This window comes from Bombina bombina, chromosome 9 (genome assembly GCF_027579735.1).
Source record: "Bombina bombina isolate aBomBom1 chromosome 9, aBomBom1.pri, whole genome shotgun sequence".
In the NCBI taxonomy this organism is placed as follows: domain Eukaryota; kingdom Metazoa; phylum Chordata; class Amphibia; order Anura; family Bombinatoridae; genus Bombina; species Bombina bombina.
In genome coordinates, this window is record NC_069507.1 from 1,404,292 (window position 1) to 1,431,601 (window position 27,310).

Here is a 27,310-nt window from a genome sequence, read left to right on the forward strand (position 1 = left end):
TGATTATCATAAGGTAAATAGAACATTGTTATTAACAAGCATACATAAGTTTCTCTTACAACTTTGGTTAGTACTTTACTCATCTTCTTTTAATAAGTACCTTATATAGTACTTCTCCTTCTCTTTTCCTTCTACTCCCCCCCCCCCCCTGTAATCCTTCTTTATACATATACCCTCTTCTCCTCTATTTTTTTTCATTATTTAAGATGGCCACACAGTCTAAGTCTATTAAATTTGGGGACCATTCAATCAACCTCACTACTATCAATGCTAAAGGTTTGAATGATCCGGGTAAATGCTCTATTGCCTTCAAAGAGTTGAACAAATCACGGAACCATATCATTTTAATACAGGAAACAGATGGCATAACTCTCAGTTCCCTACAGCATACTTTGCTTCGGGACAGAGTAAAAAAGGAGGTGTGGGTATTTTATTTCATAGAACAGTACCATTCATCATGACACACATTGAGAGAGACCCAGATGGGCGTTATGTAATTGTTGTGGGTACTCTGTTTGGTCACTACATTATCTTGGCCTCAATTTATTCTTCCAGTCAGGGCCAGGAGACCTTTATAAATAGGATATCTGACCTTTTATTAGAACACTCCAGAGTAATTACATATTTAGCTGGAGACTTCAACCTGGTAGCTGATCCTATAGTAGACACTTCACAGGGAGTTACGTGCACACCTACTTCCACGATTAGTCCGGTTAATGACACCCTTAAAAAGACAGCCCTACACAATGTTTGGCACACTCTCCACCCTACCTCTAGAGATTACTCGTTCTACTCCATACCACATAACAGTTATTCCAGGATTGACTATATCTATACTGATTCCTGCGGCCTTTCGATCACACACCATAGTGTTATAGGTCACATCACCTGGTCTGACCATGCCCCTGTCACTTGTTCGATCCTATGGCCGGCATACCCATTACGCAACAAATATGGAGGCTGGATGAAACTATTCTAGATAACCCTTTAATCTTTAATGACCTAAAAAAAATTATGCGGGAGTACTTTGAGATTAACACATACCCTTCTTCATCTAAAGCTATTATTTGGGAAGCACATAAAAGTGTGGTACGAGGGGCATTAATCAAACATAAGGCTTTTCTCAACAGGAAATATAGGGCTAAATACTGTGAACTACAATCTAAGATAATCGCCTTAGAATCTAAACACAAAGCAGACCCTTCTTGCAATGATACTAAGACCCAAATGAAGGAAGCAAAACTAGAATTCCAAAAGCATCTGGCCAAATCACATAAAAAAAGCCCTTTATCTGAAACAACAATATTATGAAGGAGGAAATAAACCAGGCAGAATTTTATCTAGAACCCTCAAAAAAAGAAAACTTCGTTCCCATATACATTTTCTTAAATCCGCAGACGGACATACGTTACGTAGCAGCGCCCAAATAGCTGCTGAGTTTCATAGATATTACCACTCCTTATATAATATACACGACTACTCAGCGACACCCTCCCTGGAAGATGCAGTGACCCAACAAGAGACTTATGTTAGCTCTTATCTGAGGGGTATTGACCTCCCTTCACTATCACGGGAAGAATCAGACTTTCTAGACTCCCCAATAACGGTTGAGGAACTCTATAATGCTATTAAAAGTTACTTTTGGAGGACTATATCACGGTTATCCCCAAACCGGGAAACGCTGCAGATTCCCCTGGTCACTTTAGGCCCATTTCTTTAATCAACTCAGATATGAAGTTGTTAGCAAAAATTTTAGCGACCAGACTTAACAAGTACTTACCTGATCTAATTTGCAATGATCAGGTGGGTTTTGTTCCTGGACGTGAGGCCAGGGACAACACCATTAAGGTCTCACAACTGATCAACCACGCCAGGGTTTCCGGTTTCCCCTTAGTGCTCTTCTCCACCGATGCGGAGAAGGCTTTTGATAGGGTAAGTTGGCTTTTTCTGCGCCGGGTCCTGGAGAAAATAGGGTTCGGAAAGGCATTTTTACACTCAGTCTTTGCACTATACTCGAACCCTAATGCCAAAATCAGAATCAATGGTACTCTGTCAGAGTCATTTGATATCAGTAACGGCACCAGACAGGGTTGTCCCTTGTCCCCGTTACTTTTCGCCCTGTCAATAGAAGTTCTAGCACATAAAGTTAGAGCAAACCATAACATCATGGGCATAAGTGTAGATAGCACAGAGTATAAACAGGCGTTATACGTGGACGACGTTCTATATACTTTAACTAACGCGTCTGAATCTATCCCTGAGCTCCTTGACGAACTTAGAGCTTACGGTAGGGTCTCGAACTTTTCAATTAACTTAAATAAGCCAGAATTAATAAATATAAATACCTGCCCAAAAATGTTACAAACTTTGCAACAAAAGTATAAGATCACCCTAGCAACTAACAAATTAAAATACCTTGGCATTTACCTTACATCTGACCCCTCAGACCTTTTTAAATACAACTACGTTCCCCTCAAAAGCGACATTGCTGCTGACCTCTCTTCCTGGAAAAATAAACATATATCATGGCTAGGTAGTGTGGGAGTTATCAAGATGAATATTCTACCTCGAATATTATACCTTTTTCAAACCTTACCTATAGCACTTCCCAGGGGATACATAATTTAGATGCAGAAATTAATTGAACAACAGATATGAGCCAATATCAAACCTAGGCTGCCAAAACGCACTCTATATCTCCCGAGAGAGAAATTATATACCCTTGCTGAAAAGTGTACAACAGGAGTTACATTCTTGGCACAATAAATCATTATCATGGTTAGGAAGACTAAATGCAGTAAAAATGACCATTCTCCCCAAATTTTTGTATATTTTCCAAACAATCCCAGTTGAAATACCCAAAACCTTTATCACTAAACTTCAAAATGTATTGAATAATTATCTTTGGAATAACAAGCACCCTAGAATTGCTAAACCAATTATTTACAGACCTAAACTTAAGGGAGGGTTGGGCATGCCAAACCTTCAATATTATCATACAGCTGGAACCTTAGTCCTCATTATTGATTGGTGCAAACACACTAATCACAAGGAATGGATTCAAATAGACCATGATTTAGCACAAAATGCTCAATTGGGGGCATGTTGTTGGATTCCTCACGTCCACAGAATGTTACACCCTTTAACAAGCACAATAACTAAACTAACACTTAAAATATGGGATACATGCATTTCTAATTACTCCACATTCTCCTCCATACCCTCACCACTGACACCTTTAACAAATAACCCAGAATTTCGAGCATCTCACCCTTATATAAAAATGGTGACGTTACAAGATGTAATACCATGTTGCTCTGTCTTGGAACACAAGACCCTTAAACCAAAAAAAGACGTACAAGAAAAGTATGGAAATTACTTAGCCCCATGGTTTAAATATTTTCAAGTACACCATTACATCGCCTCTCACAATAAACACACTCAGCTTTACAGGCCTCTAACATCTTTTGAATCCATATGCAATTCCACTATATACACAAAAGGCTCACTTTCCCTTGTATATAAATTGTTAATTGAATACCATTCCAGAAATCTACCGTCTTATACAAAAAAGTGGTCGGATGAACTCCAGAAACCAATGACACCCCAAGAGTGGTCAAAGATTTTTAAGAATATGAATGGGCATATCTCCTCCATTGCACAACTAGAGACTAATTTAAAACTGCTATGCAGGTAGTACTACACTCCTGTTAGATTAGCTACTATTTTTAAGCACAGTAATGCCTCATGCTGGAGAGCATGTGGAGATAGGGGTGATTACCAACATATTTGGTGGACTTGCCCAAGCATCACTCATTATTGGCAGGATATTCGATTAGCAATTGAACAGGCTTTAGACATCAAAGTACCATTAGATACTACAATTTTCCTATTGAGCAATACCCCAAAGATTAAATATAAGCTGCGATTTAGGTTACTAATAATTATGCTCAATGGTGCTAGGAGATTAATTCCTAGAAATTGGAAATCAGTGAATGTACCCTCTCTTTCAGACTGGAAATTGCTATTCACCCAAACACTATCACTTGAAAAATGTCATTATGTAATCACAAAACGGTTGGATGATTTCCTGAACATACAGTTTATCTGGGATGAGTATAGTTTTTCGAGAGAGTAATATATTTAAGTATTTATGACAAGGGTGTGGAGACCATATTGGCTGAAATGTATGTTATTCTCAAAATGCTGAGAAGTCTGGCCAGGAGCTAGTGAAGGATAGCTAAATGACCATCAGATCACTTATTGTATGCTGCCCTTAATCTCTCTTGACATGTGTGCTATTACTCCATATACTAATAATGGGTAATTTTCTGTAACGTGATACTATGCATAATAATCCCTGTATTGCATTTTTATTTTTTGTATTTAGTTTGCTTTTTTTTTCCAAATAAAAACAAAAACAAAAAAACATCTGGAACACCTCAATTCTTCACCTTCCTAGACTAGTTAACCAGTAAACTGGGAGGGTTTTAAAGTGTTTTTGGAGTTTTGGGAAACTTTGCCTCTTCCTAGTGGTCAGGAAAGTTATTACAAGGAGTAATAGCTCATAGCCCCTCACCACCTTTATGAAAGAAAAACTCTTGTCTATGGGTCAAAACCGAGGGAATCAAAACAAGTTTTTTTTAACACAGTCCAGATCTAGCTGTTAGCAACACATCAGTTATGCGAGAAATGATAGCAGACAGTGTTTATATGATCACCTGCAAGCACACAAAAGCAACTGTCACGGATATAGTCATCAGTCCACATAGTAATTTTGAATCTATGTATTCTCCTGTACATCAAAGTTGTACAACTTCTGCGGTGTATTTACATTTCTGTTTAAACAGAGGTCCATTCTAACCACCTCTCGTTTACCTGCTTAACAATGAGATACATCTTTGACTGGATCCCAAAGCCACCTCGCAACCTGGAAATTCATTAGAACAGCTGAGGACAATGTGCATTGTCCTCCTTAGCATTTCAAGAAGTAGGTAACACAGAAGAAGCAGTAAAGTACAGTCATTCCACAAAACATGGTTTCTCCCTTTAGTTAGTAGAGATTTCGGTTCCTTGTGATCTTCCCTATAAGATCGCCATGATTAGAGTCTGAAGGTTATAGAGTCAATTCCAAAATTGTTATTGTTTAAAAAGATAGATAATCCCTTCATTACAAGTTCCCCAGTTGTGCACAGCCAACACCGTTATATTAATATACTTTTTACCTCTGTGATTACCCTGTATCTAAGCCTCTGCAGACTGCTCCTTATCTCAGTTATATTGATATACTTTACCTCTGTGATTACCCTGTATCTAAGCCTCTGCAGACTGCTCCCTTATCTCAGTTATATTAATATACATTTTACCTCTGTGATTACCCTGTATCTAAGCCTCTGCAGACTGCTCCTTATCTGTTATATTAATATACGTTTTACCTGTGTGATTACACTTGTATCTAAGCCTCTGCAGACTGCTCCTTATCTCAGTTATATTGATATACTTTACCTCTGTGATTACCCTGTATCTAAGCCTCTGCAGACTGCTCCCTTATCTCAGTTATATTAATATACATTTTACCTCTGTGATTACCCTGTATCTAAGCCTCTGCAGACTGCTCCTTATCTGTTATATTAATATACGTTTTACCTGTGTGATTACACTTGTATCTAAGCCTCTGCAGACTGCTCCTTATCTCAGTTATATTAATATACGTTTTACCTCTGTGATTACACTGTATCTAAGCCTCTGCAGACTGCTCCTTATCTCAGTTATATTAATATACGTTTTACCTATGTGATTACCTTGTATCTAAGCCTCTGCAGACTGCTCCTTATTTCAGTTATATTAATATACTTTTTACCTCTGTGATTACCTTGTATCTAAGCCTCTGCAGACTGCCACCTTACCTCAGTTATATTAATATACTTTTTACCTCTGTAATTACCTTGTATCTAAGCCTCTGCAGACTGCCCCTTATCTCAGTTATATTAATATACTTTTTACCTCTGTGATCACCTTGTATCTAAGCCTCTGCAGACTGCCCCTTATCTCAGTTATATTAATATACTTTTTACCTCTGTGATTATCTTATATCTAATCCTCTTCTGACAGCCCCCTGATCACATGACTATCTATTGACTTGCATTTTAGCCAATTAGTACTGTGTTGTGCAGAACTCTGGGAGAGAGCACAATGTTATCTATATGGCCCACATGAACTACCAGTCTCCTATTGTGAAAAGCTAATAAAAAAGCATGTGATAAGAGGTTGTCTGTAGTGGATTAGAAAAAGGCAGAAATTTAGACATTTAAATGTTATAAAGTATATTGATTTAACAATGTTGGTTGTGCAAAGCTGGGGAATGGGTAGTAAAGGCATTATCTATCTTTTAAACAATAACATTTTTGGTGTATATTGTCCCTTTAAGTAAGTGCTCATCCAGTATCAGAGCCAGCAATGGTAAAATAGAATTTGAGGAATACAACATGCCAGGTTATGATAAATAGCACAATTGTCTTGGGGTTATGAGTGTAGAGCCTCCTACAAGCGGAGGGGGGGGGGGGTTAAGGCTTAGGACAAACTTGGTGCTACTGCACCACTGAGACCTGTGCTAAAAAGCCCTTGCCTTCAACTGATCTCAATGTAGAGGATATCGACCATCCACATACAGGCACCAACCACACCATTAAACATCAGGTATATGTCACTCACAAAGATAATTCTGGATGCCTTACAAAAATAATATTTTTATCAGGTTATAGAAGTCTCTGCTGAAGCCGGTATATGTTGCTACCATGATGTTCCAAGATGCCCGTCTCTTAAAAAATATTTCTAATTATTATTAAATATTTATTGTTAAGGAGAGTCTTGAGGTAGCCATCTTCACTGAACTCTGACAGGTTTGTATATGACACCTTAAAAACGATTGGCATCTGTGGAAATCATAAAGCAATTTAAATGGTAAAAGTCTGCCTCCCACATTTATATCATCTACCACCAATAATCCTATTTGGCTGAACAGATAAATCTTTTTTTGTGATAAGACTACATATTTCTAAAAACACTGGTCTATACAAATTAAATGCAGTTGCCTACTTTCAAACATGCAGGAAGTGGGTAAAAGTTGGATCCTACAAGATTTGTGTGTGTGTGTGTGTGTGGGGGGGGGGGGATATGTCAAGAATTTCCTTTTTATTCCTATTATTGAAAATTTGCATTGGGGTTTAGGAATTTCCTTTTTATTCATACGATTCGGGATAAGTATGGGGGTTCAGGAATTCCTTTTTATTCATATTATTGAGGATAAGCATAAGGGGTTAAGGAATTCTTTTTCATTCATATTGTTGAGGATAAGCATGAGGAGTTCAGAATTCCTTTAAATTCATACGGTTGAGATTAAGTATGAGGGGTTTAGGAATTAATTTTCATTCATACGGCTGAGGATAAGTATGGGGGTTCAGGAATTCCTTTTTATTCATATTGTTGAGGATAAGCATAAAGGGTTCAGGAATTCCTTTTCATTTATATTGTTGAGGATAAGCATGGTGGGTTCGGGAATTCCTTTTTCATATTTTTGAGGATAAGCATGAGGAGTTCAGGAATTTATTTTCATTCATAAGGTTGATGGGTTTAGGAATTAATTTTCATTCATATTGTCGAGGATATGTATGAGGGGTTCAGGAATTCCTTTTCATTCATATTGTTGAGGATAAGCAAGATGGGTTCAGGAATTCCTTTTCATTCATATTATTAAGGATAAGCATGATGGGTTCGGAAATTCCTTTTCATTCCTATTGTTGATAAACAGGGGGGAATTCAGGAATTTCCTTTTCATTCCTATTGTTGAGGATAAGCACGGGGGAATTCAGGAATTTCCTTTTCATTCCTATTGTTGAGGATAAAGTTTGAGGGTTTCAGGAATTCCTTTTCATTCATCTTGTTGAGGATAAGCATGATGGGTTCAGAAATTCCTTTCCATTGATACAGTTGAGGATAAGTATGTTTTTTTTTTTAGGAATTCCTTTTCATTCATATTGTTGATGATAATCATAATGGGTTCAGGAGTTTCTTTTTCATTGATATTGTGGATAAAGTATGAGGAGTTCAGAAATTCATTTTCATTCATATTGTTGAGGATTAGAATAATGGGTTCAGGAATTCCTTTACATTCATATTGTTGAGGATAAGCATGGGGGAATTTAGGAATTTCCTTTTCATTGATATTGTTAAGGATAAAGTATGAGGAGTTCAGAAATTAATTTTCATTCATATTGTTGAGGATTAGAATAATGGGTTCAGGAATTCCTTTTCATTCATATTGTTGAGGATAAGCATGGGGGAATTTAGGAATTTCCTTTTCATTGATATTGTTAAGGATAAAGTATGAGGGGTTCATGAATTCATTTTCATTCATATTGTTAAGGATAAGCATAAGGGGTACAGGAATTCCTTTTCATTCATACGGTTGAGGATAAGCATGAGGAATTCAGGAATTCCTTTTCATTCATAAGGTTGAGGATAAGCATGAGGAGTTCAGGAATTCCTTTTCATTGATATTGTTGAGGATAAAGTTTGAGGGGTTCAAGAATTCATTTTCATTCATATTGTGGAGGATAAGCATGAGGAGTTCTGCAAAACCAACAGTTATAATAATACACGTTTTACCTCTGTAATTGTCAGCCGCTCTGGAATCAATCCGGGATGTAACCCAACTGCTAGCGTGAATTGAAAGCACACGCTAGCACACTGAGAAATATCCAGGACGTGACCCACTCAGGAAGCAGATTAGAAGATAACAAAAATGAATATTGTTCCAGAATGCAGGAAAGCCACAAAAGATAAAACGTCCCTTTAAGAAGAACAAAAAGGAAATGCTCTTACTTGAAGCTTCTGAAAAAGGTCCTCTTTAGCAGGCTTGTAAAACAAAGGAAAAGTTCTCTTTTGCAGCTTGTAAAAGTATAATGTCCCTTTAAGCAGGTTTATAACAAACAGAAAGGCAAAGTTCTCTTTTGCAACTTGTAAAAGTAAATGTCCCTTTTAAGCAGGTGTATAACAAACAGAAAGGCAAAGTTCTCTTTTGCAGCTTGTAAAAGTAAATGTCCCTTTTAAGCAGGTGTATAACAAACAGAAAGGCAAAGTTCTCTTTTGCAGCTTGTAAAAGTAAATGTCCCTTTTAAGCAGGTGTATAACAAACAGAAAGGCAAAGTTCTCTTTTGCAGCTTGTAAAAGTAAATGTCCCTTTTAAGCAGGTGTATAACAAACAGAAAGGCAAAGTTCTCTTTTGCAGCTTGTAAAAGTAAAATGTCCCTTTAAGCAGGTCTTGTTTATCAAAGAATAGTTTTAAAGGTAAAGGCAAAAGCAAGGTCAGGCAGGCAGAAGTCGGCATCCAAATATCAGCAAAAGGTATAGGCAAAAGACAAGGTCAGGCAAGCAGAAGTCGGCATCCAAGTATCAGCAAAAGGGTAAAAGCTACAGGCATGGTCAGGCAGGCAGAGGTCAATGTCCAAATATCAGCAAGTAGGGATTAGGCAAGAGGCTTGGTCAGGCAGGCAGAAGTCGGTACACAGAAGAACAAAACTGATATGGTACTCACAATCCAGGGAAACAAACGGGCCCAGATTCAGATCTCCCGCCGAGATTTAAAGGGCAGGAGCGTAACCGTCATCAGAGGGGTGTGAGAGAAAGCGTCATGTTGCTAAGCAACATGACGTCAGAGACACAGAGAAGTTCCGGGAGCCGCGGCGACACGGCGATGAACGGAAGCGATCATGACAGCACCCCCTCCTCAAGGACCCCTCCTGGGGACAGGACCAGGTCTATCAGGATGAGTCTTGTGGAAGGTCTTGACCAATATAGGAGCATTTACTTGATGAGCAGGTTCCCAAGAACGTTCCGTGACTGGATAACCCTTCCAATGAATGAGATAATACAATTTCTTGCCCCGCAACTTGGAATCTAGAATATGGCTGATCTCAAACTCAGGATGTCCATGCACCAATAACGGTGGAGGTTTAGAAAAAGGCTTAGAATACCTGTTACTCATCACAGGTTTTAAAAGAGAAACATGGAATACCGGATGGACTTTGAGAGACTTGGGTAAAGCTACCCGATAAGCAGTGGAACATACCTGACCCAGTATTCGGAAAGGACCCACATATCGTGGTCCCAATTTGTTAGAAGGTTGTTTCAGGCGAAGAAATCGAGAGGAAATCCAAACTTTATCAACAGGGCGATATTTGGGAGCCTTCTTCCGTCGAAGATCCGAAAAGAACTTGTAACGTCTAGAAGTGACAGAAAGAATACGATGTATCTTCTGCCAATGTCGAGTTAATCTTCGGGCTGTAAGATCAGAAGCAGGATTCACTGTGGAGGAAGTATGCAAAGGGAATGTCCTAGGCTGATATCCGTAAGCTGCATGAAAAGGAGAAGTCTGAAGGGAGGAATTGTACCGGGCATTATGGGCCAATTCAGCCAAAGGAAGGTAAGAAGTCCAGTTAGAATGATAATGATCCACATAATGTCTAAGATATGTTTCAAGACACTGGTTTACTCTTTCAGTCTGACCATTCGATTGTGGGTGGTGAGAAGTAGAGAGAGATATAGTAGTACCAAAATGTTTACAAAGTGACCTCCAAAATCGAGAAACGAATTGTACCCCTCTATCTGAAACAATATCTAGAGGAAATCCATGGATTCTTACAATATGTAGAATAAAAAGTTCAGAGAGTCTTTTGGCAGATGGTAATCCTGGCAAGGGTACAAAATGAGCCGTCTTAGTGAACCTGTCGACCACCACCCAGATAGTATTGTTCCCAGTGGACAAAGGAAGATCGGTAATAAAGTCCATGGATACATGAGTCCAAGGCTGGTGAGGTATAGGCAATGGTTGGAGTAATCCTGAAGGAAGTTGGCGTGGAGTTTTGTTCATGGCACATTGTGTGCATACTGAGACGTAATCCTTCACATCTTGAGAGAGTGTAGGCCACCAGACATGTTGTTTGAGGTTTCGAGTGGTAATACTGATGCCAGGATGTCCAGAAAGGGGACTATCATGAGCCCAAAATAAAATCTTGGAACGAAGGCGTTCAGGAACAAAGAGTAAACCATCGGGAGGTTTACAGGACAAAGGAAGATGCTCTTGAGCGGACTGTAATTCTTGTAACCAAGAAGTTGTTAACTGGGCAATGACTTCATGAGGTTGGAGAATGGTACCAGACTCAGGAACTGGGGTATCTTGAAATTGTCTGGAAAGTGCGTCTGCTTTAATATTTTTTGAACCAGGTATGTAAGACAAATTATAGTGAAACCGAGAGAAGAATAATGACCAGCGTGCTTGCCTGGAATTTAGTCGTTTGGCTGTTTGGAGATACAGAAGGTTCTTATGATCAGTAAGTATAGTAAATGGCAAAGAAGTACCTTCCAGCCAATGTCTCCATTCATCCAATGCCATCTTGATGGCAAGCAACTCTTTATTCCCTACGTCATAGTTAAATTCGGAAGGAGTGAATTTTTTAGAGAAAAAAGCAACAGGATGAATCCTTCCAGTCTCTGGTATTCGTTGAGACAGAACAGCTCCAGCAGCAACAGAGGAAGCATCCACCTCCAGAATAAGTTGAAACTCAGGATTTGGATGACGAAGGATAGGAGCTGAGGAAAAAGCTTCTTTGAGAGATTCAAAAGCTTCTATAGCCTCAGACGGCCATACTTTACAGTTTTGTCCTTTTCTTGTGAGAGAAGTAAGAGGAGAAGTAATAGTAGCAAAATTCTTGATGAACTTTCTGTAATAATTGGCGAAGCCTAGGAAACGTTGTAAAGCCTTCAAAGAATCAGGTCTAGGCCAATCCAAAATGGCAGAAAGTTTAGTAGGGTCCATTTCAAATCCAGCTGCCGATATTACATAACCCAGAAAGGGTATGGATTTTTGATGGAAAGAACATTTCTCCAGTTTAGCAAACAGATGGAATTCTCTTAGACGTTGAAGTACTTTCTTGACGTGGTGCACATGATCTTGGTGGTTCTGAGAAAAAATTAAGATGTCGTCCAGGTATATGATAACAAAAATATTCAAAAAATCACGAAAGATCTCATTTACAAAATGCTGGAAAACCGCCGGAGCATTGCATAGCCCAAAGGGCATGACCAAATATTCATAATGCCCAAATCGAGTGTTAAAGGCAGTCTTCCACTCATCTCCTTTGCGTATACGGATCAAGTTGTATGCACCACGTAGGTCGAGTTTGGTGAAAATGGTGGCTCCCTGAAGATAAGTAAAAAGTTCAGGAATAAGGGGCAGAGGATAACTGTTCTTGATGGTAATCTGATTCAATCCACGATAATCAATACAGGGTCTTAATCCGCCATCCTTTTTTCCCACAAAAAAGAAACCAGCCCCTACAGGGGAAGAGGAGGGTCGAATAAATCCTCTAGCCAGATTGTCTTTTATATATTCTTCCAGAGCCATGTTTTCTGGTTTAGAAAGTGGATATGTCTTGCCTCGAGGATAGGCAGCCCCAGGAAGGAGGTCAATGGGACAATCAAAAGGGCGATGAGGAGGAAGACGTTCAGCTTCTTTTTTGGAGAAGACATCCACAAAGTCATGGTAATGCATAGGTAAGGATTCTGGAGTTTCAACTGTGAGAGCAATAGTGAGTGGTAACTTAGTAATCTTTTGAAGACATTTAGTCTGGCATGTAGATCCCCAGGAAGTGAGTTCACCGAAAGTCCAAGAAAAAATGGGATTGTGAATCTGGAGCCAGGGTAATCCCAAGATAATGGGAAATTGCGGAGTGGGAATGACATCGAAACGAATTGTCTCAGAATGAAGTATTCCTACGGTGAGGATTAAGGGTTGAGTAGAAAACTGAATGTATCCAGAACCCAAAGGATCTCCACTGACCGTAGAGACTGAAATGGAATACTCCTTCTTTAGTAAGGGTATAGAATGAGTAGAAACAAATGTAGAGTCAATGAACACACCTCCAGCACCAGAATCAATTAGAGCTTGGGTATAGATCTTCTTATGTCCAATTAGAAGAGTTACTGGAACAAAGAGTTTCTTGTATAGGGAATGACCACTATTTTGGCTTAACTCAGTTCCCTGGACTAGAGTTAAGCCCTGGCTTTTACTGGCCTAGTAGGACAATCCCTTAATAAATGTCCTTTAAGGCCACAGTACAGACATAAGCCAAGAGTCCGTCTTCTCAAGCGTTCAGTCTCAGTTAATTTTATACTTCCTACTTCCATGGGTTCAGCCTGATCAGTAGTAGGAGAGGCTGGAGTGACTGGATTAGAAAAACGAGGAGCTAAACGAAAAGGAGTTCGAGTGGAAGTCCTCTGTGTTCTATCCTTTTCTTGTTGGCGTTCACGAAACCTGGCGTCGAGACTGATACAGAGATTTATTAAGGCTTCTAAGGACTCTGGAAGTTCACGATACACCAATTCATCCTTGAGACGCTCAGAAAGTCCTTTACGGAAAGCGGCTCTGAGTGCTCCCTGATTCCAAGTGGTTTCAGAGGCAAGGGTGCGGAACTCAATTGCATATTGAGAGACTGGTTGATTTCCTTGACGTAAATCCAGGAGAGTAGCTTCAGCAGCGGATGACCTTCCAGGTTTATCGAATACGTTTGAGAATGTAGATAGAAATGTATCAACATCCAACAGTATAGGATCATTCTTTTCTAGCAAAGGTGACACCCAAGCCAAGGCTTTTCCTTTCATTAAGGAAATGAGAAACGTGATTCTAGAAGAGGCAGTAGCAAAGAGAGTAGGGCTATTTCGGAAATGAAGACGGCATTGATTCAAAAAGCCTCTACATTCTTCAGGATTCCCATCATATTTATCCGGAAGAGGAATCCTGGGACTTAGTTGTACCTGAGACTGATTGTTAGGAATCGGAGGAGGTAATGCCTCAATCGGATTTGGATTGGGATTAGGATTGGGAGGTGCGGTAGCAACCAAATTTTGTAATAGAGCAGTAATTTGATCAAGTTTAGTGTCCAGAGACTGCAAGTGAGTGGCATGAGAACCCAAGAGCTGTCCCTGGTGAGCCACGGCCATAGATAATTCAGTGGGGTCCATTTTTATGGCCCATTTGTAATGTCAGCCGCTCTGGAATCAATCCGGGATGTAACCCAACTGCTAGCGTGAATTGAAAGCACACGCTAGCACACTGAGAAATATCCAGGACGTGACCCACTCAGGAAGCAGATTAGAAGATAACAAAAATGAATATTGTTCCAGAATGCAGGAAAGCCACAAAAGATAAAACGTCCCTTTAAGAAGAACAAAAAGGAAATGCTCTTACTTGAAGCTTCTGAAAAAGGTCCTCTTTAGCAGGCTTGTAAAACAAAGGAAAAGTTCTCTTTTGCAGCTTGTAAAAGTATAATGTCCCTTTAAGCAGGTTTATAACAAACAGAAAGGCAAAGTTCTCTTTTGCAACTTGTAAAAGTAAATGTCCCTTTTAAGCAGGTGTATAACAAACAGAAAGGCAAAGTTCTCTTTTGCAGCTTGTAAAAGTAAATGTCCCTTTTAAGCAGGTGTATAACAAACAGAAAGGCAAAGTTCTCTTTTGCAGCTTGTAAAAGTAAATGTCCCTTTTAAGCAGGTGTATAACAAACAGAAAGGCAAAGTTCTCTTTTGCAGCTTGTAAAAGTAAATGTCCCTTTTAAGCAGGTGTATAACAAACAGAAAGGCAAAGTTCTCTTTTGCAGCTTGTAAAAGTAAAATGTCCCTTTAAGCAGGTCTTGTTTATCAAAGAATAGTTTTAAAGGTAAAGGCAAAAGCAAGGTCAGGCAGGCAGAAGTCGGCATCCAAATATCAGCAAAAGGTATAGGCAAAAGACAAGGTCAGGCAAGCAGAAGTCGGCATCCAAGTATCAGCAAAAGGGTAAAAGCTACAGGCAAGGTCAGGCAGGCAGAGGTCAATGTCCAAATATCAGCAAGTAGGGATTAGGCAAGAGGCTTGGTCAGGCAGGCAGAAGTCGGTACACAGAAGAACAAAACTGATATGGTACTCACAATCCAGGGAAACAAACAAACGGGCCCAGATTCAGATCTCCCGCCGAGATTTAAAGGGCAGGAGCGTAACCGTCATCAGAGGGGTGTGAGAGAAAGCGTCATGTTGCTAAGCAACATGACGTCAGAGACACAGAGAAGTTCCGGGAGCCGCGGCGACACGGCGATGAACGGAAGCGATCATGACAGTAATTACCTTGTATCTAAGTCACTGCATACTGCCCCCTTATTTCAGTTCTTTTGACAGACTTGCATTTTAGCCAATCAGTGCTCACTCCTGGGTAACTTCACGTGTGTAAGCTCAATTATATCTATATGAAACACATGAACTAATGCCCTCTAGTGGTGAAAAACTGTCAAAATGCATTAAAATTAGAGGCGGCCTTCAAGGTCTAAGAAATTAGCATATGAACCTCCTAGGATTAGCTTTCAACTAAGAATACCAAGAGAACAAAGCAAAATTGGTGATAAAAGGAAAGTTGTTTAAAATTACATGCCCTATCTGAACCATGAAAGTTTTTTTTTGGACTTGACTGTCCCTTTAAAGATAAGGATGAGGGGTTTAGGAATTTCTTTTCATTCATATTGTTGAGGAAAAGCATGGTGGGTTTAGGAATTCCTTTTCATTCAGATTGTTGAGGAAAAGCATGGTGGGTTTAGGAATTCCTTTTCATTCATATTGTTGAAGAAAAGCATTGTGGGTTTAGGAATTCCCTTTCATTCATATTGTTGAGGGTAAGCATGATGGGTTCAGGAATTCCTTTTCATTCATGCGGTTGAAGATAAGTATGAGGGGTTTAGAAATGTATTTTCATTCATTCATATTGTTGAGGATAAGCATGGTGGGTTTAGGAATTCCTTTTCATTCATACGGTTGAAGATAAGTATGAGGGGTTTAGAAATGTATTTTCATTCATATTGTTGAGGATAAGCATGGTGGGTTTAGGAATTCCTTTTCATTCATATTGTTGAAGAAAAGCATTGTGGGTTTAGGAATTCCCTTTCATTCATATTGTTGAGGATAAGCATGGTGGGTTTAGGAATTCCTTTTCATTCATATTGTTGAGGATAAGCATGGTGGGTTTAGGAATTAATGTTCATTCATATTGTGGAGGATAAGCATGTGGGGTTCATGAATTCCATTTTATTCATACAGTTTAGGATAAGCATGAGGAGTTCAGCAATTCCTTTCCATTCATATTGTTAAGGATAAGCATGAGGAGTTCAGGAATTCCTTTTCATTCATTCATACGGTTGAGGATAAGCATGAGGAGTTCAGGAATTCCTTTTCATTCATATTTTTGAGGATAAGCATGAGGAGTTCAGGAATTCCTTTTCATTCATATGGTTGAGGATAAGCATGAGTTTAGGAATTCCTTTTCATTCATACGGCTGAGGATAAAGTATGAGGGGTTCAGGAATTCATTTTCATTCATACGGTTAAAGATAAGGATGAGGGGTTTAGGAATTCCTGTTCATTCATATTGTTGAGATAAAGCATGGTGGGTTTAGGAATTCCTTTTCATTCATATTGTTGAGGATAAGCATGGTGGGTTTAGGAATTCCTTTTCATTCATACTGTGGAGGATAAGCATGAAGGGTTCAGGAATTCCTTTTCATTCATACGGTTGAAGATAAGTATGAGAGGTTTAGGAATTCCTTTTCATTCATATTGTTGAGGATAAGCATGATGGGTTTAGGAATTCCTTTTCATTCATATTGTTGAGGATAAGCATGGTGGGTTCAGGAATTCCTTTTCATTCATATTGTTGAGGATAAGCATGGTGGGTTTAGAAATTCCTTTTCATTCATATTGTGGAGGATAAGCATGAGGGGTTCAGGAATACCTTTTCATTCGTATTGTGGAGGATAAGCATGAGGAGTTCAGGAATTCCTTTTCATTCATACGGTTGAGGATAAGCATGATGGGTTCAGGAATTCCTTTTCATTCATATTGTGGAGGATAAGCATGAGGAGTTCAGGAATTCGTTTTCATTCAAACGGTTAAAGATAAGGATGAGGGGTTAAGGAATTCCTTTTCATTCATATTGTTGAGGAAAAGCATGGTGGGTTGAGGAATTCCTTTTCATTCATATTGTTGAGGATAAGCATGATGGGTTCAGGAATTCCTTTTCATTCATATTGTTGAGGATAAGCATGGTGGGTTTAGGAATTCCTTTTCATTCATATTGTTGAGGATAAGCATGATGGGTTCAGGAATTCCTTTTCATTCATATTGTTGAGGATAAGTATGATTGGTTCAGGAATTCCTTTTCATTCATATTGTTGAGGATAAGCATGGTGGGTTTAGGAATTCCTTTTCATTCATATTGTTGAGGATAAGCATGATGGGTTCAGGAATTCCTTTTCATTCATATTGTTGAGGATAAGCATGATGGGTTCAGGAATTCCTTTTCATTCATATTGTTGAGGATAAGTATGATGATGGGTTCAGGAATTCCTTTTCATTCATATTGTTGAGGATAAGCATGATGGGTTCAGGAATTCCTTTTAATTCATACTGGTAAGAATATGCATGGTTGGAGTTTAAAGGGTCAGTAAACCTTAAAATTAATGTTATATAATTCTGTCAGACAGAGCGGGAGCGAGCTGCACTTAGTCTTATGGCGCGGTCGGGCCGGGCTGTGACTATACAGCTGGCCCGATGCGCTGAGGAAAAAAAAACAGACCCGCTCAGCAGAGCCCAGAGAGCGGGCCTGTAAAACAGCGTTTTTTGCTAAAAATAAAAAGGCAATATTATGTTAAATAATGGTTGGCTAATATAATGTTATATAATTCTGCACTATGTGCAGAATTATATAACATTAATTTTAAGGTTTACTGTCCCTTTAAGGAATTTATTTGGGCTACTTGCTCCAAACTTCTACTTCCTTTTTAACGCTCTTTAATAAACTATACAATTTGCCAGTGAGACATCAAAGGAACATAACTCCCCCCCCCCAAAATAAAAAATAAAAAATCACGATTCAGTTAAAGCATACAATTTTAACATTACAATATACTTTTACTGTCAAATGTACTTCCTTCTTTTTGTATTCTTTGTTAAAGGAGCAGCAATACACTACTGTGAGCTAGCTGAATACATCTAGTGAGCCAACGACAAGATATGCATATGTGCAGTCCCAATCAGCAGCTTGCTCCCAGTAGTGCATTGATGCTCCTGACCCTAACTATGTATGCTTTTAATAATGGATACCAAGAGGACAAAGCAACTTAGATATTAGAAGTTAATTGGAAAGTGCCTTAAAATTGAAAATCATACAAGAAAAAAAAATAGTGTTTAAACCCCCTTTAAGTTTGCATTTTTAAGTCCAAGTTCAGATGTTTTTAACCATTTTTTATTTATTTGTTTTTACAAATAGCAATTCCCATTTAATTTGCTCACAACCAATCACAAGAACACCTGCTGCTCTTTATGTTGTTTGCAGATATTCTATTGCTAGGATACTAATTAGCAGGCAGCAGCATGTGTTCCATGCCAGTGGTTTTAGTGTTGCTTGATCATCTTTTTTAGGCTATATGATTATAGGCAAGGCAACCATAGTTCATGTTTGCCTGGTATTCCCTACAGACCATACACTAACATGTTAAACATCTGCCCAAAGTGTAATTACTGGGTTATAAACATACCCATTAATTGATTCAGTCTGATGGCAAATATTCTGTCATCATAGATTGAAAAAATACATAATATTTAAATGAAAACAGCCATATACTCACAGGATCCTTTTTATCTGTTGTAACTTACCATTTGTGTCTGGTCCTAAGGTCAATACAGACACTCATGAACATCAATTTTGAGCTTTTTTTTTAGCTTTTAGAACATATATACAATAGAGGTTGACAAACACTCTGACAAGAAGCCAAAACATAAACATTATCTAAGAACAACCTACTTGTTTTTCTGGTTAACAGGAGTGTCAGCACCATTTGGAATAAGCTCCCTGATTTCTGTTGTCCCAAAGATCTCAACAGTAATCTGTTACAGGAGAGAAATAGCATTAAAGTGCCATAAAACAGGTTGAGATCTGTGCATATCCAAAAAGGTCTAATTAATTAAAAATAGTTTGCATAAAAAAAATGTTTAAAAATAAGCAAAATATTTAAAAAGCCATGCTGTCTGGAGTGTTAAGACACAGACATTGTATTTCAACGCTCAGCAGATAATCCCTATTCACTGTTACATTCTACCAAAACAATAGTAGATATAGATACAGCCATACAAGGAAATGTGTGGTGGGAGTTAGAGCTTTACAATTCCGAAATGAAAGGGTTAATGGTGAGGCACTGCAGTATAAATTTGCAGGTAAAGTAATTAAAGTACATATTTTGTCTCTATCCCAACTTGTTTTATGTCCCTTTAAGTCATTTTAGAGAAATCATATGAAAGACAAGGTTTTAAAAATACCTAGAAATCTATTATTCTTATTATATACTGAAACTTTAAAATACAAGAAAAAAATATGCTTACCTGATAAATTAATTTATTTCACAGTGGTGAGAGTCTAAGAGCCATCACATAGGAGGCAGTCCACAAGGAGGCAGGCAAAAAATACCTAACATAGAAAGAGCTTATAATCTCTTCCAGCAGAAACCCTTATGTTCACACCAAGTTAAAAATAACCTCCAAACCTTATGATAAATCTTTCTAGTCACAGGTTTTCTGGCTTGAATAAGAGTGCCAATAGCCAGAGAACACTGCTTGACTCAAGATCAAATGTTCAATCTCCAAGTCGTTATTGTCATCTAGATTTTGATGACAATAAAGGGCCTTGAGATAAGAAATATTATCTTATCTCAAGGCCCTAAGAGGCTTACCTATCTAATAGGTAAGCCTCTTAGGTTTTTAACTGGACATTTGAATCAGAACTGCAAACCAAGTTCTGCAATGCCAAGCAGGGACAATCAGAATGACTGATAAATATCCTGTTTGATTCTGGTGGAAATAGCTAATCAGATGAAATGACCAAGGGACTACAAGAGTGTCTTAATTCCACCTGGAGATCACAAGATCTGGCAAAATACCTGCTGCTCCTAGGTGTTAACTTGCCATAGAATAAGCTACTGAACTGTTGTTAATTCCTAGTAGTGCGCTTCTCTTACTGTATGCATTTGTATTATGACCCTGGGGAAGTCTCCCTAAGGGTTATGGGGGAAACCAAATGTAGACTCCTTGCCCAATGTGCTTAGAGGAATATGGCTGCACCTCACTGACAATGGCCCAAGGAGGGCTGAAAAAATTGTCTGGGGTTGTCATGTTCATTGTTCAGAGGAAGACTGCCTGGTATTTCAGGGCTAGACTGACCTTGCTAGGCGGGGTCAGACTGATATACTTCAGGAAAATTCATCTCTGTGAAAAGCACAATTGGACTAAAAGAAACTGCTCCTAGGTGGAAACTTGCCATAGAACAAGCTACTGAGCTGTTGTTCGTTCTCAGTACAGCGCTTCTCTTTCTGTATGCAACAATACCTGGGAAATTTGTGATTTAAGTTGAGAAGCCATTAAATCAATCACTGGAAGGCCCCACCAATCGACAATCTGATTAAACACCTCCTGGTTCAGGGACTACTCCCCTGGTAGAGAACATGATTACTGAGAGTGATTCTCAGTTGTTTACTACTGGAATATAAATTGCTGATGATATGCAGCAATTTGATTAGGCCCATCTCAAAATGCGTGATACTTCCTTCATCACCAAGGAACTCCGAGTTACTCACTGATGACTGATATTCACCACAGCCATGATGTTGTCTGATTGAAATCTGAGAAATTACTCAGGTTTCAAGAGAGGACAACTTTAAAGAGCCATGAAGATTGCTTGGAGTTCTATAATGTTAGTTGGTAACCTCACCTCCTGAGGAGAGCAAACTCTATGAGCACTTTGAGACTCCCAGACTGTGCCCCGACCAAATAAACTGGCGTCTAAGGTGCTGGCCACTCAAGACAGTCAAAGAAAAAAAGTGCCCCTTGAGTGATGTGTCTGCCACCAAGAGATAGACTGCCTAGTTTTGTAGTCCAGGAGCATTGTCTGAGAAAGACTGTTGTAGATACCACTCCACTGCTTGAGCATCGGAAATTACAGAAGTCTTAAGTGAAACCTTGCAAAAGGAATTGTATTGGAAGCAGTCACAATCAGACCGACTAATTCCATGCATTGGACAATTGAGTAGTGAGAAAGGGCCCAATGAGCACAATCAGTTTGCAATTGTGACCTGCGTTGTTCCGTAGGGGATAAATGCATGGCTAAGTCTATGAATACCCCCAAAAAGCTATGCCATGGGCTCTTACAAAAGGTAGCAGAGCTCCCAGAAAGTTTGTAAATTCTCTGAGAGCCATAGCTAACGCAAAGGAGCTACAAAATGGTAATGCAACAATGAAAAGATTGGAATAGAGCCCTAATGTTCTTTCTGCCTCAGGGATTGGAATTACAACCCAAATTTGTTTCAATTCCATAACTCATTGAAAATAAGCATTTGCTTTAAACTGATTCTTGGGGAAAGGAGACAGGAGGAAGCTTCCCTGAGGATGACTGAAACCCAATCTGCTAACCCTGGGTAACTATGCCTAGAAAATCATGGGTCCAGAACCAACCCTGACCAGACCCACTGAAAAAGTTTAAATCTGCCCCCTACCAGGACAGAGTCTGGGGCTGCATCTTTATTCAGCTTTAGTAGAGGTGGAGGCCTTCTAGAGTTGCTTGGACTTAGTCCAAGCACTTCTTGGTTTATAAGACGTCTTGAAAGAGTCTTTCTTTTGGTTGGATGTAGAGACGTACTTTGAATATCCGAATTTGCAAGAGGCACAAAAATGACCAGCGGGTCTGTTCTTGCCTTTAGGCCTTTTATGTTGAGGTAAAAGTGACCCCTTTCCTCTGGTCATAGTGGGAAAATGGTGTCAAGACCTGGCCTGAACAAAATTGTTTCTTGAAAAGGGAAGAGACAAAAGTCCCCTTTTAGATACTGTGTTTGCAGACCAAGACTTTAGCCACAAATTTATTCTGGTAAGCAATGACAAAGCTGCATTATTTGCACTATTATGGTTTATAGCCTCACAAATGAAAGAATTAACCACCTTAAAAATCTGTAAAGGGTCTTGGATTTCATCAAGAGAAATCTCTTCTGAAACCATTTCAGATAAAGAATCACACCACAGGGTTAAAAGTGCCTGCCACTAACCACTGGTGTAAACAGGATCCTGGGCTGTTGAAAGCTTTCCTGTAATAAGCCTCCAGCATCCTGTCCTTGAAGGAGGTGCTACATGCCAGGGGAATTGTAGTATGCTTAGAGTTTAAACAGCCCTGTCAAACAGTTTCCCAATGTTCAATACTTGTCAGAGTTAAAGGAAACATTGTTTTTAAATGTTGTGGAAGGCACAAAAAAGAAAACCAGGCTTGTTCCATTCTTTACACACTTTCAAAATATCTAAAGCAACATAACACTGCTGGGTACAAGTACAGTAGCAGAGTGTGCGGGCATTTCTCACCAAAGCCATTCTCTTATTTTAACCATTCAAAAGTGCTGGTTAGTGAAGCTCTGCATCTACACACTAGACACCATCTTGGATTTTAAGTATTCTTGTAACCTATATCAGAAGGGGTGCACATTCACAGATCATACCATATCATGCACTTCTATATAACATGCACAATACAGAGTGGAAGCTGTATGTATTTGCTAATGCTTTATTTCTCTATATCATTTCTGAGGGCTGTTATGTTATTTTAAATTGTATTGAAAAAAATTGCAAAACCTTCTACTTTCTGTTGTGCAAGCTAATTCAATGTGCAAGGTACAGTTGTCAAAAAGCCAGCAATGTCATTGATCTTTGAAAGCACACTGCTTTAGCCACATAAGGCAACAATGCACAATCTACAAGATGGCAGTGTCCATTGTAAAGATACAGAGCTTTAACAACTGTCTTCTATAATAGCTTAAAATAAGAGAATGGTTTTAAAGAAAGCTACAGGTACAAGAGGGAAAATAATACCATGATGAATAATAACTATGCTACTGTAGTTGTACTCAGCAGTTTAATTTCCCTTTAAACCAGGACAACTCTTATGAAACCCAAGGTTATTTCACTCTTTTTATCTGCATTGGGTGGTAGACATTTGATTACTCACAATTGTTTGTATACTGCTGAAGTTATAGTGTATCCTTAGCCTGTCAACTCCACTTCTAAAAATACTCCGGTATGGTGCTACTAGTATTAGATATAAATTTAAAATTAACTGTGTTATAAAAATATTCAACAAATTCAGATAAAGTATATGGTTAAAACTATGTGGACACCTGACTATCACACCTATATGAGCTTGTTGGAGATCCTATGTGGACACCTGACTATCACACCTATATGAGCTTGTTGGAGATCCCATTCCAACCCCCCCTTTTTGTGGCTATAAAACCCACAACTCTTTGTGGAAGATTTTCCACAAAATTGTGGAGAGTGTCTGTTGGAATTTGAGCCCATTCAGCCAAAAGAGCATTTGTGAGGTCAAGCACTGATGTTGGACAAAAAGGTCTGGCTATCAATTGGCATTCCAGTTCATCCCGAAACTGTACAAAGGGGTTGAGGTCAGGGCTATGTACAGGCCAATCTAGTTAATCCAGAACAAACTTATCAAACCATGTCTTCATGGACCTCACTTTGTGCACATTGCCACAATTTACCCACAAAATTGGAAGCACCTAACTAAAGTGTCTGTATATACTGTTGCATTTAGATGACCCTTTGCTGGAACTAAGGGGATTAACAAAAAAATATGAAAAACAGCCCCAGACCATTATCCCTCCTAACGAACCTTTACAGTAGGCACTAGGCATTCCAGCATATAGCATTCTCATAATATCCGCCAAACTCAGATTTTTCCATCAGCCTTTTACATGTAAGAGTTGATAAGGGAGAACCAATTATCTTTTAGTACTACAAGTGCAATAATTATTTGTAATCACTTTATGCACTTATAGAGGGGTAGGTGCACTAAGGAGACTCACTTGTTTATCAGTTGCAAGTAAGCAACAAAAAAACATAATTTATGCTTACCTGATAAATTTATTTCTCTTGTAGTGTATCCAGTCCACGGATCATCCATTACTTGTGGGATATTCTCCTTCCCAACAGGAAGTTGCAAGAGGATCACCCACAGCAGAGCTGCTATATAGCTCCTCCCCTCACTGCCATATCCAGTCATTCGACCGAAACAAGACGAGAAAGGAGAAACCATAGGGTGCAGTGGTGACGGTAGTTTAATAAAAATTTAGACCTGCCTTAAAAGGACAGGGCGGGCCGTGGACTGGATACACTACAAGAGAAATAAATTTATCAGGTAAGCATAAATTATGTTTTCTCTTGTTAAGTGTATCCAGTCCATGGATCATCCATTACTTGTGGGATACCAATACCAAAGCTAAAGTACACGGATGATAGGAGGGACAAAGCAGGTACTTAAACGGAAGGGACCACTGCCTGTAGAACCTTTCTCCCAAAAACAGCCTCAGAAGAAGCAAAAGTGTCAAATTTGTAAAATTTAGAAAATGTGTGAACTGAAGACCAAGTCGCAGCCTTGCAAATCTGTTCAACAGAGGCCTCATTTTTAAAGGCCCAGGTGGAAGCCACAGCTCTAGTAGAATGAGCTGTAATCCTTTCAGGGGGCTGCTGTCCAGCAGTCTCATAGGCTAAGCGTATTATGCTCCGAAGCCAAAAGGAGAGAGAGGTTGCCGAAGCTTTTTTACCTCTCCTCTGTCCAGAGTAAACGACAAACAGGGCAGATGTTTGACGAAAATCTTTAGTAGCCTGTAAGTAAAACTTCAAGGCACGGACTACGTCCAGATTATGCAAAAGACGTTCCTTCTTTGAAGAAGGATTAGGACACAATGGTGGAACAACAATCTCTTGATTGATATTCCTGTTAGAAACCACCTTAGGTAAAAAACATAATTTATGTAAGAACTTACCTGATAAATTCATTTCTTTCATATTAGCAAGAGTCCATGAGCTAGTGACGTATGGGATATACATTCCTACCAGGAGGGGCAAAGTTTCCCAAACCTTAAAATGCCTATAAATACACCCCTCACCACACCCACAATTCAGTTTAACGAATAGCCAAGAAGTGGGGTGATAAGAAAGGAGCGAAAGCATTAAAAATAAGGAATTGGAATAATTGTGCTTTATACAAAAAAAATCATAACCACCACAAAAAAGGGTGGGCCTCATGTACTCTTGCTAATATGAAATTAATGAATTTATCAGGTAAGTTCTTACATAAATTATGTTTTCTTTCATGTAATTAGCAAGAGTCCATGAGCTAGTGACGTATGGGATAATAAATACCCAAGATGTGGAACTTCCACGCAAGAGTCACTAGAGAGGGAGGGATAAAATAAAGACAGCCAATTCCGCTGAAAAATTAATCCACTACCCAAATCAAAAAAAGTTTCAATTTTTATAATGAAAAAAACTTAAATTATAAGCAGAAGAATCAAACTGAGACAGCTGCCTGAAGTACCATTCTACCAAAACTGCTTCTAAAGAAGAGAAAACATCAAAATGGTAGAACATAGTAAAAGTATGCAAAGAAGACCAAGTCATTGCTTTGCATATCTGATTAACAGAAGCTTCATTCTTAAAAAGCCCAGGAAGTAGAAACTTACCTAGTAGAATGAGCTGTAATCCTCCGAGGCGGGAATCCACCCGACTCGAAATAAGCATGATGAATCAAAAGTTTAAGCAAGATGCCAAATAAATGGCAGAAGCTTTTGACCTTCCTAAAACCAGAAAAGATAAAAAATAGACTAGAAGTCTATCTGAAATCTGAATAGCTTCAACATAGAATTTTAAAAACTCTTACCATATCCAAAGAAAGTAAGAATCTCACCAAAGAAGTCTTAGGAAAACAATAATTTCTCCCTAATGTTTGTTAGAATTTACAACTTTAGGTAAGAATTGACATGAGGACAGCAAAAACCACCTTATCCTGATGAAAAAAATCAGAAAAAAGAGATTCACAAGAAAGAACAGATAATTCAAAAACTGTTCTAACTGAAGAGATGTCCAAAAAGAACAATACTTTCCATGAAAGTAATTAATGTCCAGAGCAAGCATATGCTCAAATAGAAGAGCCTGAAAAACCTTCAGAACCCAATTAAGACTTCAAGGAGGAGAAATTGGCTTAATGACAGGTTTGATACGAAAACAAAACCTGAACAAAATGATGAATATCAGGAAGTAACACTGTCTTATCCTGATGAAAAATCAGAAAGGATATTCACAAAAAAGAGCAGATAACTCAAAAACTCTTCTAGCAGAAGAAATTACCAAAAGGAACAATACTTTTCCAAGAAAGTAATTTAATGTTCAGAAAATGCATAGTTTCAAACTGAGGAGCCTGTAAAGCCCTCAGCACCAAATTGAGACTCCAAAGAAGAGAGAATGAATTAATGACAGGCATGATACGGACCAAAGCCTGTACAAAACAATGAATAGCAGGATGATTAGCAATCTTTCTGTGAAAAAAGAACAGAAGGAGTAGAGATTTGTCTTAACAAAGAACTGAAGACAAAACCTTAAACTGAATTGTGGGTGTGGTGAGGGGTGTATTTATAGGCATTTTAAGGTTTGGGAAACTTTGCCCCTCCTGGTAGGAATGTATATCCCATACGTCACTAGCTCATGGACTCTTGCTAATTACATGAAAGAAACCAAGGTTTGGTACGCAGAACTACCTTGTCTGAATGAAAAATCAGATAAGGAGAATCACAATGTAAGGCAGATAACTCAGAGACTCTTCGAAACGAGGAAATAGCCATCAAAAACAGAACTTTCCAAGATAAAAGTTTAATATCAATGGAATGAAGGGGTTCAAACGGAACTCCCTGAAGAACTTTAAGAACCAAGTTTAAGCTCCACGGGGGAGCAACAGTTTTAAACACAGGCTTAATCCTAACCAAAGCCTGACAAAATGCCTGGACATCTGAAACTTCTGCCAGACGCTTGTGCAAAAGAATAGACAGAGCAGAGATCTGTCCTTTTAAAGAACTAGCTGATAAGCCTTTGTCCAAACCCTCTTGGAGAAAGGACAATATCCTAGGAATCCTAACCTTACTCCATGAGTAACTCTTGGATTCACACCAATAAAGATATTTACGCCATATTTTATGGTAGATTTTCCTGGTGACAGGCTTCCGAGCCTGTATTAAGGTATCAATGACTGACTCGGAGAAGCCACGCCTTGATAGAATCAAGCGTTCAATCTCCATGCAGTCAGTCTCAGAGA

At 38.8% G+C, this 27,310-nt stretch overlaps 1 protein-coding gene across 1 annotated transcript in view; it reads right to left on the reverse strand.

Moving 5' to 3' along the window:
• HERC4 (HECT and RLD domain containing E3 ubiquitin protein ligase 4) overlaps positions 1 to 27,310 on the reverse strand; it is a gene marked incomplete at its 5' end in the record, with an annotated part of 748,563 nt that overhangs the window by 164,248 nt on the left and 557,005 nt on the right. The window contains 1 exon segment of the mRNA XM_053691837.1: positions 18,929 to 19,011. Within this exon segment, the coding sequence (XP_053547812.1) occupies positions 18,929 to 19,011 (83 nt within the window).